Source organism: Lepisma saccharinum, chromosome 26 (genome assembly GCF_977018435.1).
Source record: "Lepisma saccharinum chromosome 26, izLepSacc3.1, whole genome shotgun sequence".
Lineage (NCBI taxonomy): Eukaryota > Metazoa > Arthropoda > Insecta > Zygentoma > Lepismatidae > Lepisma > Lepisma saccharinum.
The window spans coordinates 26,211,596-26,229,226 of record NC_139254.1 but is presented as its reverse complement, the minus strand read 5'-3'; the positions used below and the strand labels follow the sequence as shown (position 1 = coordinate 26,229,226).

At 36.3% G+C, this 17,631-nt stretch overlaps 1 protein-coding gene across 1 annotated transcript in view; it reads left to right on the top strand.

Moving 5' to 3' along the window:
* LOC145979600 (uncharacterized) overlaps positions 1 to 17,631 on the top strand; it is a 279,253-nt gene that overhangs the window by 214,736 nt on the left and 46,886 nt on the right. Inside the window, exon 21 of the mRNA XM_083112566.1 lies at positions 15,408 to 15,475. Within this exon, the coding sequence (XP_082968692.1) occupies positions 15,408 to 15,475 (68 nt within the window). The remainder of the gene's footprint in view (positions 1 to 15,407; positions 15,476 to 17,631) is intronic.

Below are 17,631 nucleotides of genomic sequence, written 5' to 3'. Positions count from 1 at the left end.
CTTTGTATTTTCATAATAATTACCTTTGTTTTGTTCACAAAATGAATGTTGTGTTGTTTCGAAGCACTGTGTATGCTTTTTCCATAATGCCAGTACATGCACAGGCAGCGTGGCATTCACTCAAATATTTTGCTTAAAAATTATTATTTTTCAGCAATACATATATGATTATTTGTTTGCTTGGTCACACTGCTCGTTTATAAGGTCTAAAATTTGCTCGACCTCGCAATCCATTCACACAGCAACAATTCAGGTGGAAAACCTCGGCACTGTAGATCCAAAAACAGAAACAAGAATGCATGCATGGCAATGGATGGCTGCATGCAAAATAAAAAAATAATAATAAAATAAAATTAAAAAAAAAAACCTCCGACCTTTCCACAGTAGCACATCGACTTGGCTCCATTACTTTGTAATCCCATATTTTTGTACCATCAAAACCTCATTTGCCAAACTTTGTACTATTTTTGTACTACTCAAAAATGTTAAAAATAATTTTTGTATCACTCAATTTACTGTCGAAAAACGAAAATCAAATTTGAGGTTGAAGAGTAACGTCTCAACCTCATTATCAGTTTCGGCTAAGTTATCCACATCAAAATATTATGCTATTTATGTACCATTTTGTACCACTATTTAAATTTTTTTTACCTGTCAGAAACAACCAGAAAAAGAGGCTGGAAAATTTGTACCTAGGAACCACATATTTTTTTGTACTGTCTCGTGTTGATTGGTAGAATATTATCCTATTTTTGCACTAACGTTTAAAAATAAACCATATACATATCTGTGTGCAATAAGTGGATATCCAATTTTTGTAAGATTCTTAAAAATTCCTCCCCCCAAAATTTGATATTTGTATTTACTACTTAAAGGCAGCAATTCACAGAAAAAATTGGACAAATTTTTTTCGAATGTGTGAGGCCTTTTTCAGCTCAATGTTTAAATAAAATTTTTAGAAGGATTACTTCCTAATAAACCCATCTTTGATTTTTGTACCGTTACGGAAAACCGAAAATAATTTTCAAATTTTGGTTTCTTCACTTCGATGTGCTAATTCATATGAATACTTGGACAAAATATTATTACATTGGTGAGGTTTAGAGCTCTTCAATGTATCAATACAATTTTATATATATGTACTTTGTAACAAGTCCCTTTCCGGTTTTTGTACCATCACAAAAAACCAGGGAAATATTTTATAAATTTCTCCTTCCTTGCATAGACACTAACTTCACAAGAAAATATGGGCCAACTTTTATCGAATGTGTGAGTTATATATCTGCTTAATGTTTAAATAAAGTATCCTAAATGAGTACTGTCTATTAAGTCCATTTTTCATTTTTGTACCATTACAGAAAACTCGAAAATAATTCTAGAATTTTCTTTTTTTCACTTCCATGTACAAACTCGTTCGACTTAATGTACAATATGTTATTATATTGTTGAGGTTTAAGGCCTATAATCATTCAATAATATATTACGGACTAGTACTTTGTTTCAAGTTCCTCTTTGATTTTTGTACCATCACGGAAAACAAGGGAAATATTTTATTAACTCTTGCTTCTTCACCAAGACATGCAATTCACAAGAAACTATGGACCAGATATTATCGAATGTTTGAGGTTAGTATCTAAGTAATCTTTAAATAAAATCAGTCTATGTGGTTAATTTCTATTAAACTTATTTTTAATTTTTGTACAATCACGGAAAGCCCGGAACTATTTTTTTTTTTTTTTAAATCTTCCTTCCTCGTTAATGCACGCAGTTCACAAGACAATATGAACCAAATATATTCGGATTTGTGAAGTTTATAATTGCTTAATGTTTAAATAAAATCTTCTGAATCAGTACCTTATATTAAGCCTTTTTTTTATTTTTGTACCATTACGGGAAATCCGGGATATATTTTTTTTAATTCATACTTCTTCACTAAGACAAGCAGTTTACAAGGAACTATGTACCAAATTATTATCGAATATGTAAGGTTAGTATTTGAGAAATCTTTAAATGAAATCTTCTATATGGTTACCTTCAATTAAGCCCCTTTTTGATTTTTGTACACTTATAGAAAACCCGAAATAAATCTCAAATTTTAGTTCGTTAACTTTAATATACTACATCCTATGTGTACAGAGACAAAATGTTATTATATTGGTGAGGGATAGATCTCTTTAATCATTCAATAATATTTTATTGACTAGTATTTCTATCAAGTTCCTTTTTGATTTTTGTATCGTCAAGGAAAATCCGGGAAATATTTCTTAATTCTTACTTCTTCTTCAAGACAGGAATTTCACAAGAAACTATAGAAAAAATGTTATCGAATGTGTGAGGTTAGTATCTAAGTATTCTTTATATAGAATCTTGTATATGGTTACTTTCAATTAACCCCTTTTTGATTTTTGTACCGTTAGCAAAAACCCGAAAATAATTCTCAAAATTTTTATTTTTTCACTTCGATATTCTAATTAGTATGAATTCATGGACAAAACGTTATTATATTGGTGAGCTTTAGATCTCTTTAATCCGTCATTAACATTTAGTGGACTATAATTTGGTGTTAAGTACATTTTTTTTTTATTTTTGTACCATCACGGAAAACCCGGGAATTATTTTATTAACTCTTACTTCTTCGCTAAGACAGGAATTTCACAAGAAACTATGGACCAAATATTATCGAATGTGTGAGGTTAGTATCTAAGTAATCCTTAAATAAAATCTCCTAGATGGTTACTTTCTATTAAGCCTCTTTTTCATTTTTTACCGTTACACAAAACCCGAAAATATATCTCAAATTTTAGTTCGTCAACTTCATTATATTACTTGGTATGTATACAAGGACAAAATGTTATTATATTGGTGAGGTTTAGAGCTCATTTAATCCTTCAATAATACTTTATTAACTAACATATCTATCAAGTTCCTTTTTTTATTATTGTACCGTAACGGAAAACCCGGGAAATATTTTTTCAAATTTTTTCTTCCTTGCTAAGGCACGCAGTTCAGAAGAGAATATGAACCAAATATTATCGAATTTGTGAGGTTTATCATTGCTTAATGTTTAAATAAAATCTTCTGAATCAGTACTTATATTAAGCCCTTTTTTATTTTTGTACCGTCACGGAAAACCCCGGATATACGTATATTTTTTAATTCTTACTTCTTCGCTAAGACAAGCAGTTCACAAGAAACTATGGACAAAATATTATCGAATGTTTGAGGTCAGTATCTAGGTAATATTTAATTAAAATCTTCTATCTGGTTACTTCCATTAAACTCTTTTTTTTTTTTACCGTCACGGAAAACCTGGAAATATTTTTTAAAGTTCTTCCTTCCTCGCCAAAGCACGCAGTTCACAAGAAAATATGAACCATATTTTATTGAATTTGTGAGGTTTATAATTGCTTAATGTTTAAACAAAATCTTCTGGATGAGTACTTTATATTAAGCCTCTTTTTTATTTTTGTACCGTCACGCAAAACATGGGTTATAGTTTTTTAATTCTTACTTCCTCGCTAAGACAAGCAGTTCACAAGAAACTATGGACCACATATTATCGAATGTTTGAGGTTAGTATCTAAGTAATCTTTAAATAAAATCTACTATCTGGTTACTTTCTATTAAACTTGTTTTTTATGTTTGTACCGTCACGCAAAACCCGGGAAATATTTCTAAATTCTTACTTGTTCGCTAAGACAGGAACTTCACAATAAACTGTAGACCAAATATTATCGAATGAATGAGGTTAGTATTTAAGTAATCTTTATATAAAATCTATACGGTTAATTTATATTGAGCCCATTTTTAATTTTTGTACCGTTACGGAAAGCTAGGGAAATATTTTTTTAACTCTTACTTCTTCGCTAAGACTCGCAGATCACAAGAAACTGTAGACCAAATTGATCGAATTTATGAAGTTTTTAATTGCTTAATGTTTAAATAAAATTTTCTGAATCAGTACTGTATAATAAGCCCCTTTTTGATTTTTGTACCGCCACGGAAAACCCGTGATATATTTTTTAATTCCTACTTCTTTGCTAAGACAAACAGTTTACAAGAAACTATGGGCCAAATATTATCGAATGTGGGCTAGTATCTAAGTAATCTTTAAATAAAATTTTCTATGTGGCCACAAAGAAGGATATATTTAAAGATTTTTTAGATACTAACCTCACACATTCCATAATATTTGGTCCATAGTTTCTTGTGAATTGTATGTCTTTGCGAAGAAGTAAGAGAAAATAAATATTTCCCGGGTTTTCCTTCATGCTACAAAAATCAAATGAGAACTTGATGAAAATACTAGTCAATAAAATATTATTGAAGGCTTAAGGAGCTCTAAACCTCATCAATATAATAACATTTTGTCCCTGTATACGTACGAAGTAGTATATCGAAGTTAACGAACTAGAATTTGAGATTTAATTTTGGGTTTTCTGTAACGGTACAAAAATCAAAATGGTGCTTAATTGAAGGTAACCATATAGAAGATTATATTTAAAGATTACTTAGATAGTAACCTCAAATATTCGATAATATTTCGTCCATTGTTTCTTGTAAACTGCCTGTCTTAGCGAAGAAGTAAGAATTAAAAAATTATATCCTGGGTTTTCTGTGACGGTACAAACATCAAGAAGGGGCTTAATATACAGTACTGGTTTAGAAGATTTTATTTAAACGTTAATCAATTATAAACCTCATAAATTAGATAATATTTGGTTCATATTTTCTTGTGAAATTCCTGTCTTAGCGAGGAAGGAAGAATTTTAAACAAATATTTCCCTGGTTTTCCGTGACGGTACATAAATCAAAGAGGAACTTGATACAAAGTACTAGTCCGTAATATATTATTGAATGATTATAGGCCTTAAACCTCAACAATATAATAACATATTGTACATTAAGTCGAACGAGTTTGTACATGGAAGTGAAAAAAAGAAAATTCTAGAATTATTTTCGAGTTTTCTGTAATGGTACAAAAATGAAAAATGGACTTAATAGACAGTACTCATTTAGGATACTTTATTTAAACATTAAGCAGATATATAACTCACACATTCGATAAAAGTTGGGCCATATTTTCTTGTGAAGTGAGTGTCTATGCAAGGAAGGAGAAATTTATAAAATATTTCCCTGGTTTTTCGTGATGGTACATAAACCGGAAAGGGACTTGTTACAAAGTACATATCTATAAAATTGTATTGATGAATTGAAGAACTCTAAACCTCACCAATGTAATGATATTTTGTCCATGTATTCATACGAATTAGTACATCGAAGTGAAGAAACCAAAATTTGGAATTTAATTTCGGGTTCTCCGTGATGGTACAAGAATCAAAGATGGGCTTATTAGAAAGTACTCCTTCTGAAGATTTTATTTAAACACAATTTTGTCCAGTTTTTCCGTGAATTGCTGCCTTTAAGTAATAAATACAAATATCAAATTTTGGGGGGGAATTTTTAAGAACGGTATAAAAATTGGATATCCACTCATTGCAAAGTAGGTGTTTATAAGGTTTATTTTTAAAAGTTAGTTCAAAAATATCATAATAATCTACGAATCAACTCAAAACGGTACAAAAATATATGGTTGCAAGGTACAAATTTTCCCTCCTTTTTCTGGCTGTTTCTGATGGGTACAAACTTTTTAAATAGTGATACAAAATGGTACATAAATAGTGCATTATTTTGATGTGGATAACTTAGCCGAAACCAATGATGAGGTAGAGACTTTACTCTGTAACCCCAAAATTGATTTTTGTTTTTCGACGGTAAATTGAGTGGTACAAAAATTATTTTTAGCATTTTAGAGTAGTACAAAAATAGTACAAAAATTGGCAAATGAGGTTTTGATGGTACAAAAATATGGGGTTACAAATTAACGCAAAGTAATGCAAATGAACATTGTGAGGAGTTGAAAATGGCGTTTGCAGAAGAGAATTCCTGTAAGGACTCATCCATCCAACAAAATCGGGCAATAATATCACGTTCAGTTCTGCCGGAGCGGCATTACGCACCCTCACATGCACTGCTTTGTTAACCATTTTTGTACCTTGCTTTGTTTGTTTCTAGGTGACATTAGCTTCAATATTTCCTATCTAGTGGTCCTCGTAGACATATCTTGGCTTGAGTTGTCAACTGTGTTCTCTGCTTGCTCTGTTAACCACCAATTGTTGGCACTAGAGGGTGATGATTGGCAGGTCATTGTCTGCTGTGCTGTTTAACATGGTGTTGTTTACATTCCTTCAGCAGCTGGTAGAGTGTTGTACAGGAAGTTAACATTTCTTCTGGCTTTCTGGGATAATTTTAAGTATGGGGGTGCAAGGATGGGTATATTTGTCTGTTGCTTGAGTTCACATTGGTTTCTGACAGATGAGAGTATGCATTTCTTTGATGATGTTCCCTGTGAGGAAATGGGTGATGTATGGATATGGAAGCATAGACGTGCACATGGGGGGGGGGCAAAGGGGGCAAATGCCCCACCCCTAATCATGGTTGTGCACAGATATTTTTCCAAGGAGGGACAAGCAAGGTATTTTTCCATGGAGTATATTGCCCCGATAAAAGTGTTGCCCCCTCAAAGACACCACTTGATTTCAAAATTATCGCATTAATGTAAATTACTATGGCTGAAATCAAATTATGTGTGTGAAATATATACATACTTTTAGGTTGACATTCAATTTCTAAGTCTCAGGTGTGGCCATCCTTGCCCCTCCCCTTTCCAGACATCCATGTCTCTACATTATTATACTTTCATCTAGAAATTTAGTGTATAGGAATCTTATCCCCGTTATTAAACGATATTATACTCTAAGAGAAAATCAAATATTTTCAACCGATTAAAGTTCAAAGCAACTGCTGTGGAAGGGGGTGCAGTGGTGCAACCACAGGGGAACAATGGACATTGCCTTTCCCCAACCTTGGAAGGAAATCTATTGTAGGGGGCAAGGGGGGCAAACATTGAGATAAAAGAAAGAAAGACTAGTAGAATGTAAGAGTAACAGGACAAAAGATACTTGAGATTGTATTAGTTTTCACGCTTTTCTTGCATTATTTCTTCCAGACAGTGAAGAACATCTGCAGGAGAGACAGAGGAGCAATTATTGTATAAAAATACATTACATACAGTTTTCTTGCTCATTACACTCACAATTACTGCTTTTCTTACAGTCTTGTCAAGTTCAGAGCCTTAGCTAGGGAGCGGCAGGAGTTGGCCCTGGGTGCCGAACGATCTAATTGAAAAAAAAATCCAAAGGAGAATGCTATGGTGCCCCATGATATTTTTTTGTTCCATATTAAATCAATATTCTTTTTGTTTGCAAAGATTTGGATCTAAGAACGTTGTTGCTCGCTCAGCTTGCAATTTTATTATTTTCTGTAATACATTGTAAATTACCAAAGAGAGAAAAGTTATAACTACAAAGTACTTCAGACTCTTTCTGCTAAACAGTTTTGTCTTAAAGTCCGCACGTTCATTATATTCCCAGCGGTTAACAAAGGGAGCGGTACTCTTTGTTAAAAGAAACACCCAAGCGGGCAGCTTTCTCTTGAAGTAGAAGCAAAGAAACTGGAGTAGGAAAGCGATGTTGCCAAATTGAAGAAGAAATAAAGAAGACAAGCAGAAGGAAATGGTAAAGAAAAAATAAAAAGAAAGAGAAACAAAATTAAAGAATATGGAAAGAGAAACGAAATACAGATAAAGATTAAAAAGGAAGTTTTTAAGGGTATTATCGAAGGGGGGAGAGAAATATCCAACTATTACATATTAGGCCTTAATTGACATGAGGGTTCTGAGGGGATTCTGAATTAAATGTGGTGGGGGGCAGTATCCAACTCTAGGTCTTACATTATGGCTGATATTTTAGTTAGAGGGGGATTGAACATTAAATTGAGGGGGTATCCAATTCTTGTGTATTACTATTGTCTTAGACTGTTGCAGAAATTCTGGTGTGGAGACTGAGAATTAATTTTTTTGGAGGAGGCAATGCGGTCTAAAATTAACTTGGAAATTTTGGTGGTAGGCTTGAGTATTAAATTTAAAGGAGAAAGTAGGAAGCTCTTGATAAAATGTTAAATCTTAGATTGTCGAGAGATTTCTGTAGTGGAGAGAGAGTTCGAACATTACATTTTGGAGACTGTATTTAGCGATATTGTACCTACACGTTTTCGACCCCAATTGTGCCAAAAGAGAAGCTGGAAAAGACTAAATATCTCGGGATCTTAAGAAAGTATTGACACCCCATTAAATTAATATTCTTGAAAGCCTGCAAATAAATGGATGTAAACATTTTCTTGCTCGCTTCACTCACAATCATGTGTTGCGAGAATGCTTGTTTGGTGTTTTACTGAGGTGAATGTGAAGTTTTATACTATAGCTGCACTACAAGACATAAGCAATTTTCTCGATATTCATTAATAACATCACTTCTTAAAATATAATGCTTACTGTTGGTATACTGCATAATTTAAAGCAGGTGCATCATTTGGGACAAAAATATATCGAATTCGCAATTCTAACTTGTCACAGGAAAATTTTAAATTTGCACTGAAGATAAAATCCAAGTAATTATTGTTATGGATTATGGTTTGTTACTAAAATAATTATATGCACCCCAGGAAAACGGGGGGTGGGGGTGAGTTCTTTGAAAGAGGAACCCTGTTATATTATCGCCCTGAGGATAAGAATTTCTAGCTAGGGTTCTGTAATGTCTCGTGAAACAAATTGAATCTGCCATATGGCTGGAGCATATTATTTGGTTTGGAAAGGTTGAATTATTCTATCTTTACAATTTGTGTTAAATACTCAAATTGAGTTTTATAAACCCACTCAAAAATACTATTTATATTCATATTTACATATTTTAATTTACTACATTTAACCAATCAATGTGCTGGATTTAAGTTTTTTTCAAAAATCGAACAATCAAAAAATATGGACAATGTAACATGGTATTTCATTCAAATAGACATCAACTATTAAACATTCATCCAAACTATTTTCGGGGGATTATGATGAACGATTTTAGGGGTGGTCTTGAGTGATGGGTACCCCTGTTTAGGGAGGAGGGGCAGATCAAGTATAGTGTTCTGTAAAGCTAAGAAAAAAGTTACTTTCGGTAGACACGACACGCTGTTGTAATTAAATACTTTGTGGGGATTACAATATGGTTAAAGGGCGTGAATGATGTTTTTTGGGGGAAAGCATGACATGATTTTTGGGGGGAATGTGCCATTGGCTTTGAGGGGGATGGGCACCTGTGCTCTCCATGAAGAAAATAATATCCTGCAGTTTTGTCTTCATGCTTGAGATTTTCACTAGCAGCCGTGAGTGATAATTTGCATTATGCAAAGTCCAAGAAAAAAACGTAAAGCACAACACTATAACAAAGCAACAAAACAGCACCATAACACAACAAAGAAATAACACAACACAAGTAGTTAAAAAAAGTCAACCCCGCATGTGGTTATGGTGCAAAAATAAAGAGAGCCGCCTTGCAACTTCAAGAAATGTAAAGAAAATGTGGCAACAACGTCTGAGTGCACATGCTTATTGGGAGCGGCTTGGTTATTGTTAGCTATTGTTGCCAGTGTTAAGTTTCATGAAAGGGTTTCCGATGGGGACATAATAAACGTGCAGACTTTAAATGCATGAACACAATTGTTTGGAGGAAAAGGAGCACGGCAAATTTCAGACAATTTATTCATTCATTATGGTACTTCTATGTATTATATTATACATACATACATATATATATATATATATATATATATATATATATATATATATATATATATATATATATGTGTGTGTGTGGGGGGGGTGTGCGTGTGCGTGTGCATTATATATATATATGTGTGTGTGTGTGTGTATTATATATGTCCATACACCCATCAATGCAATGAACCAAAAACTGAGATTAAATGAAGTTTTTCTTTTCCGACTGAATTTTCATCAAAACTTTTGCTCACCCCCACCCCTAATCAGAGGGTCTGCGCACACCTATGTATGGAAGATATGGAAGAGATTGTGTGTTTTGTAATCTTGAAATGATGAGAGGCCTGATCTTGGTCACTCTTTTTTGGTATTGTTTAAGTGCTCCTCAATTCGTTCTTGTACTGCACAAATGGTTCTACTGATGAAGTGGGCATTGGCATGTGATCTTGTGGACACCGGGAGATGCAAGTTTGAAGTTCATCAAGTCTCTTCCAATTTGAGATACTTGTTCACGTGTGAGTCTGATGTTGAATGGTTTGAGTGCCTTGAATAGTTGGCTCGATGTGGTGAGGTGGTATGGAAATGCAATCCATTTGGATTTGAGTTTTGGTTCAGGTCATCCCTGCAACCTCCAAAACAGAAAGTAGGAGTGTGGAACAGTTTTTATAGAAGAGCATTCACACATAGTTTCATAGATGACCTTCAAGATGAAATAGTATGTATCACAAAGATAAGGTGGAATGATGGATACAATGAACATCAGCTATCAGTGTAATGTCCAAAAACTGAAATGGAATTCCAGAACCTACAATTGAGAAATGACCCAAACCCAAATGGATTGCATTTCCATACCAACTCACAATGTCAGGCAAACTATCCAATACACTCAAACATCAGACTTTCACACAAACCAGTATCCCAAATTGGAAGCTGAATTTCAAAATATATTACCTACCAAAGCTCATCCCCCCCCCCCAGTGATTACAAGAACATATGTCAACACCACAGCTAGTACAATGGCTGAACCATTTGTACAGTACAAGAATGAATTGGGGAGCACTTAATGCCACGAAAGGGTCAAGATCAGGAATCTCACAACACCTTAATGCCACAAACCATTCCATCCTCTCGACATCCATACTTCACCCAACTGGCTCTCTCATGGAGAACATCATCAAAGAAATGCATTAGCCCCTTGCGAAATACATGCTAACAGTACCAAACCTAACCTGCCTAGGGGGAAACTTTTTGGTGCATGTCATGTCATGACAACGTCCGCCATCTTGGTGACCGATATCTTAGATCCAACTTCATTTCTTTAAATGGGAAGGGGGGCATGGGGGTATCATTTTGGGCAAGAATTTCACCAGGAATTCAGTGCTGAAGTCAGATTTATGAAAATTTTAATGATAAGGAAGTTATGGGCATATGAAAGTGAAAATTACGTATCATTTGCAGGTGAACCATGCCATTCACCAAAGCCTAACGAATCCAGATAATCAATCTGGGGGGGGGGGGGGGTCAGAAGTGCTCGTGAAGAAGTTCATTATTTCAACGAACGGAACCCTCAACGGAACCCATTGTCGCACATTACAGTGTCCCAATTGCTGACCAGATTCGAAGAGAGCGGTACAGTCCAGGACAGGCCACGATCTGGTAGACCCAGAACTGTCACTGATAAAGCAACAGCTATGGCAGTGCTAGCATCGTTTGCCAAGTCTCCGCAGCACAGCACACATGGAATGTCTGTGCAATGTGGTGTCAGCCAGAGTTCCATTTCCAGGGTGTTAAAGATGATTAAGTGGCATCTGTACAATTGTAATATAATTAAGCCTTGTTTCCATATTAAAAACACTAAGTTGCTGACCAAGGCAGTTTATTAAGATAAAAACACTTAACACGTAACGTTTCAACTCTGTATCAGGGTCTTCCTCAGATGAAGAACTAAACTACCAGGCTGTCCCAGAAGTCGTGCACCATCAGCACACTGAGGTGCAAGAGGTGAAATTTGCGAGGGTAGGTGTTGCCACCGGTGAAAGGCTGTTGGCAGGCATAGAGGACAGGTTTGTGGGATCAAGTGAAGGCACGCGCAGCATGTGTAGCAAGTGTTCCTGTGAAGTTAAAGTGGGCATGATGAGTGAGGACCAAATTGCATTTCGTGCAGTGCTACGCTTTTTGGTGGAAATTTGTCGTGTGGAGAATGAAGAAGTATTGAATCGATTGACAGATTTCCGTTGGTTTAAAAAATTATCTTCAGGTGATCTACGCCTCGCGGACAAACCCCGCATGGTGTGACCTTCGATGGACATTAACGAGTCTCTGCAGGATGCTGTGAATGCTACACCACAATCCAGCACACGTGTGTTAGCAAGACTGGTTGGAGTATCCAAATCGACAGTAAACCGTCGCTTGCATGACATGGATTACACAAATAAACAGCCCCGACAAAGTCCGCACGAGCTGACAAAGTTGCAGGCCCAGCGCAGAGATGCAATTTGCCAGACATTACTACAAAACCCGCATGATCTTCGTTTTTGGAGGAGACTTGTGACAGAAGATGAGAAGTGGGTGTTTCTGAAAACCCTGATACACATAAACAGTGGGTGAAAAGAAGACAGGAGGCCATCGCCGATGTGAAACAGGATAGATTTGGGAAAAAGCTCATGCTGAGTGTGTGGTGAAATATTGACGGGATTGTCCATTGTGACTTTTTTCCAGAAGGTCGTGCTGTAACAGGTGAACTGTATTCTGAACAATTACGCCGAGTGTATGCCATTCTGAACAGGAAATACCCGGCATTAACGAGGAGGAAAAGGTTACTGCTGCAAAATGACAATGCTCCCAGTCACCGGTCTCGAAGAGTGACCAACATACTAGCTGAGCTTGACGGATTTGAGTTGTTACCTCATCCCGCGTATAGTCTGGAAGTTGCACCATCGGATTACAGTTTGTTTCGCTCTCTCTCACATTTCCTGTGAGGTCGGCACTTCAATTCATATGATGAGGTAAATTCTGCCTGTCCCGAGTTTTTCAATTCTAAGCCTGCCACCTGGTATCGCCATCAGATTGAACTGTTGTCGTAGAGATGGGTGAAGGTAATTGAACATGGAGGCCTGTACTTTGCTGAATAAAGTCTGTCCTTGTTTCTGATATTCTGTGTTTCATTTTCGCCCTTGTATGGTGCAGGACTTCTGGGACAGCCTGGTAAAATGATGAAATATACTACACACAGAAACATTACATACACACAGCAGGGTCACTAGCCACACAGCAACAAATCAAGTTGACAGTCCTTATCTAGGAAGATTGCTCCAAAGGAATTAAACATATCACCTCTTGACAGTTGTTGACTAATGGGTTTACTACACTGACAGGTGATTGACAGGTTATTAGCAAGAGTCTAGAACCACCTGCTTACCACTCCCCCACACCTCCTGCCTTTTTGGTTATGGATGAATACCTCCTCCTCTGGTCTTCTTCTTTTCTCTTCTTTCTTCCTTGTTCATACTTCTTTTTTCTTCATTCCTTTTCTTCATCCTTTCAACTTTCTCTAACACACTCTTCCATTCCTTGTTTATCTTGAGTCCTCCATTCCAATTCATGATGTCTTCTCCTTTCTTTTCTATTTCCTTGGCCTCCTTCCATTTTCTCACTAGTTCTCTCTTCTCTTTTCCTATTCGCCTAGCCAAATCCCATTCAACTTCATGTCCTGTTTCTCTAGTGTGTTTGAATATGGCATTCCTGTCTCTCTTCAATCTTACATCATCCAAGGAAGAAAGAAGAGAAAAGAAGAAGACCAGAGGAGGAGGTATTCATCCATAACCAAAAAGGCAGGAGGGGTGGGGGAGTGGTAAGCAGGTGGTTCTAGACTCTTGCTAATCTTGACCTGTCAATCACCTGTCAGTGTAGTAGACCCATTAGTCAACAACTGTCACGAGGTGATATGTTTAATTCCTTTGGAGAAATCTTCCTAGATAAGGACTGTCAACTTGATTTGTTGTTGTGTGGCTAGTGACCCTGCTGTGTGTATGTAATGTTTCTGTGTGTAGTATATTTCATCATTTTAGTTTAGTTCTTCATCTGAGGAAGACCTGATACAGGGTTGAAATGTTACATGTTAAGTGTTTTTATCTTAATAAACTGCCTTGGTCAGCAACTTAGTGTTTTCACCTGTACAAGCTGCAGCTGCAGCACCATCTCTCTGAGGACCAACTGGATTGGAGAACGCAGTTTTGTGAATGGGCTGTGGAGCAAATTTGCCAGGACCCACACCTTGCACTGTATATTCTGCATTCTGATGAAGCAAATATTTATGTGAATGGGGAAGTGAATAAACAGAACATACAGTATTGGTCCTCCGAGAACCTGTTGTTGAGAGATATGAGGAATATGGTTGGTGCTGGGAAGGTTATGGTGTGGGCGGAATCTGGCAGACACGTATCATTGGCCCATTCATTATTCATGACAATTTAAATGCAGAGGGCTACTTGCAGTTGTTACAAAAACACATTTTTCTGTCAGTTTTGATGGAAGATGGCAGCTTAGCCTCATATTTTCAGCAGGATGGGGCACCACCTCATTATGGGCAACAGGATTGTCACTCTCTGGACCTCCAGTTCCCTTGTATTGTTTTACGTGGTCCAGTGGAATGGTCTCCCCGATCACCAGATTTGACCTAACTTGATTTTTTACCTGTGGGGTCATGTGAAGTCAATCATGTATGCCGAAAAGATTCGGGATGTAGGTCACTTGGAGCAACGGATACTGGATGCCTGTGCACAAATCACACCTGAGATATTGCTCCATGTCCACAGAGCATGCGAGAACCATCTCAACATGTGCATAGCACAAGAAGGACAGCATATTGAACACATTGTGTAACTTTCATTGTGTAACTTTCATATGCCCATAACTTCCTTATCATTAAAGTTTTCATAAATCTGACTTCACCACTGAATTCCTGGTGAAATTCTAGCCCAAAATGATACCCACATGCACCCCTTCCCATTTAAAGAAATGAAGTTGGGTCCAAGATGGCAGTCATCAAGATGGTGGACGTTGTCATGACATTCGCCAAAAACGTTTCCCCCTAGGCCTAACATATTATTACCATGACTAATTACTGTAATCTACACTCCCTTTCATTTTATAATGGGTGGTCAGGGACTTTTGACTCAGCTTTTCTGTTCTTCTTAATTATTATTATCTTTCATGCATTTGCACAGTTCTCGTTAGTTTGATGCTGTCAGCTTTAAGACATGATGAGTGGACATTTGCATTTAGTTTTACATTTAAAAATAAATAAATATGGATCCATGCATTAAAACTACGTTTTTTTTCCCAATATCTCTTTGATGGTTTGAGCCCAATTGTGCTTAGAGTGTCGCAAGAACAGAATGCAGACAGCAGCTACAGAATTCTCAGTATTAATCAAGTTTTACCAAGAAGTTCTCCAAAATACATTGATATTATTTTAATCTTAAATACATGCAATCAAGCAGGAGTATCACTCATTAGTTATTCATGAAATGATTAGTCATATCTGACATATTTCCTTTCTTCAGTGTCACTATCAGAAATTGTGTATCAGTCATCTGTCAGCCCTTCTAAAGAAATTCATATTTGTCCACCAAGAATACAGATGTCGAAAGTTTATGTCTAAAATAATTATTTTCTCTTTCCACAGTTCCTACCATTAACTACTATTTTAGGACTATGAATGTGACAGGAACAAGCTTTGAAATCATGTGGCAGGTATGATGTTCCAAAATTATTGTTAGAAATTTTGCCTGAAATAAAACAAAAACAGAATAAGGTGAAGGTTTTTCTTTCTTGCATATTGAACAGTAAGTTCCAAAGTTTGGTGTGATGCAAGTAGAGTTTTACAAGATGTATGAATAACGTCGAGACAGTATTTGACTTAATGCTATATTCCTGCCAGTGTGTCCTGAGGAATTGTGATGTTGTCATTTTCTGCTTCAACTCATGCAAATCATTAATTTGCAGTAAGTATATAAGAAGGAGTTAGTTGTTTCTGGCAACAACCTTGTCCAAGGTCAAATGATACTATGGTCTTTTTTGGCCAAAATTAAGCTATATTTTCACATCTTCTGGTGGATTTGGCTAATTTCAAGGTGTAGCAAATTGTCTAACCATGCTACGAATTCTAAACCCTCATACTAGGGTGATTAACATTCTTGAATATCTAGCTTGGGAATATTCTACCCAGAGTCATATGACACTCCGTTGATTGGTTGAGAGTGTACTAACTTATGCTCCAAACAGGTGACTAGCCTTGTTTGAGAAAAATGTTTTTCTACCTGACATAGTTTCTTAGTTACAATAAAAAAACTATTATATTTTCTTCTACTTAAGTTAGTTCATTAGATATAAAAAAATTGACTATTTGGTTACCAATAAAGAAAATGGACACTACTTTTAATTCACCCTGTTTTTTATCCTCATTTGCTGTGAGTCAATGTAGGAAAAAATGTATATGACTTTTGGGACATACTGTTTGGCCTGCACCCTACATACACATGTATTGATCTAGTCTGGAATTTTCCTGCAAACAACATATAATGTTTGTCTGCTAGTGATTAATTACTCATGTACTCATGCAATAGGGTAATGTCATTGTTAAATTATCTTGTTTGTCACAACTAAGTGGCTTTGTATATTATCTTTTAGTTTTCCCCCTATGTGCCATTAGTAGATTTTTCTTATACCTGCTTGATCTTTATTACTTAGTGGGAATGAATGCATGAACTTTTTGAGTTCAAGGTTATTGTTAATGGTATGAGGTATTTGGTCTGAGATATGAATTACCTGTGCGTGCTTGCTGGTACTTCTAAAAAAAGCTTAAGGTTCGATATTATTAAAAGAGTATAATTCTTGAATGTTTGGCTTGGGAATATTCTACCCTAAGGTCACGTGACCCTGTTGATTGGTTAGATATATGTGTATATATATTAGTATGCTCCTTCCCTCTCCTCTCCTCTACACTTGCAGATTTTGAGAATTGGAACTTATACTTGTAAGTGAAATTCCGGAATATCCCAAAAACTAAGCTAGTTCGGGAATGTCCCATCAGAGTCACTTGACTACCTACTGATTGGTTGAAAGTGTGTGTGTGTGTGTGTGTGTGTGTGTGTATATATATATATATATATATATATATATATATATATATATATATATATATAGGTTTTGCTTGGGCATTGCCATCAGTTGTTAAAAAGTAGTTGTTACTGAGAATTGTTGTTGTAAGTTTTTATGAGAGCAATTCTGATCTCATTTTCGATAAGAAATTAACATGGCTACCTCACCTTCGCCAGTTAAAGTTCTCTTGTCTTCGAGTTCTCAACCTTTTACGCGTTTTATCTCATACTTCTTGGGGTGCTGATAGGACGGTATTGCTTCGTCTATACCGTGCACTTATCAGGTCGAAGCTAGATTATGGATGTGTTGTGTATTCTTCTGCTCGCCCATCTAGACTTCGCATCCTAGACACTGTCCACCATGCTGGTATACGTGTGTGCACTGGTGCCTTTCGGACCAGTCCAGTCGCCAGTTTGTATGTAGAGGCATCTGAGCCGTCGCTGTCTCTGCGAAGACAGCGGCTGGTAGTTAACTACTTCTTCCATCTTCGCTCGATGCCTTCACATCCTTCATTCCACACCATCTCAGACGAGGGTAGGCTGGCAAGGTATCGGCTCCACCCTAGTGTCACTAGACCATTTGGTGTTCGTGCAGACGAGATCCTGTCAGCACTTGGTGTTGACAGTGATCTTCCTGGCGTCTCTCCACTCATTTCGCCTCTCCCTACCTGGGAGTTTCCTGCACCTTCTATCGACTTTTCTCTGACTGCTCTTCCAAAGTCAGAGACACCAATGGTTGTATACCAGCAA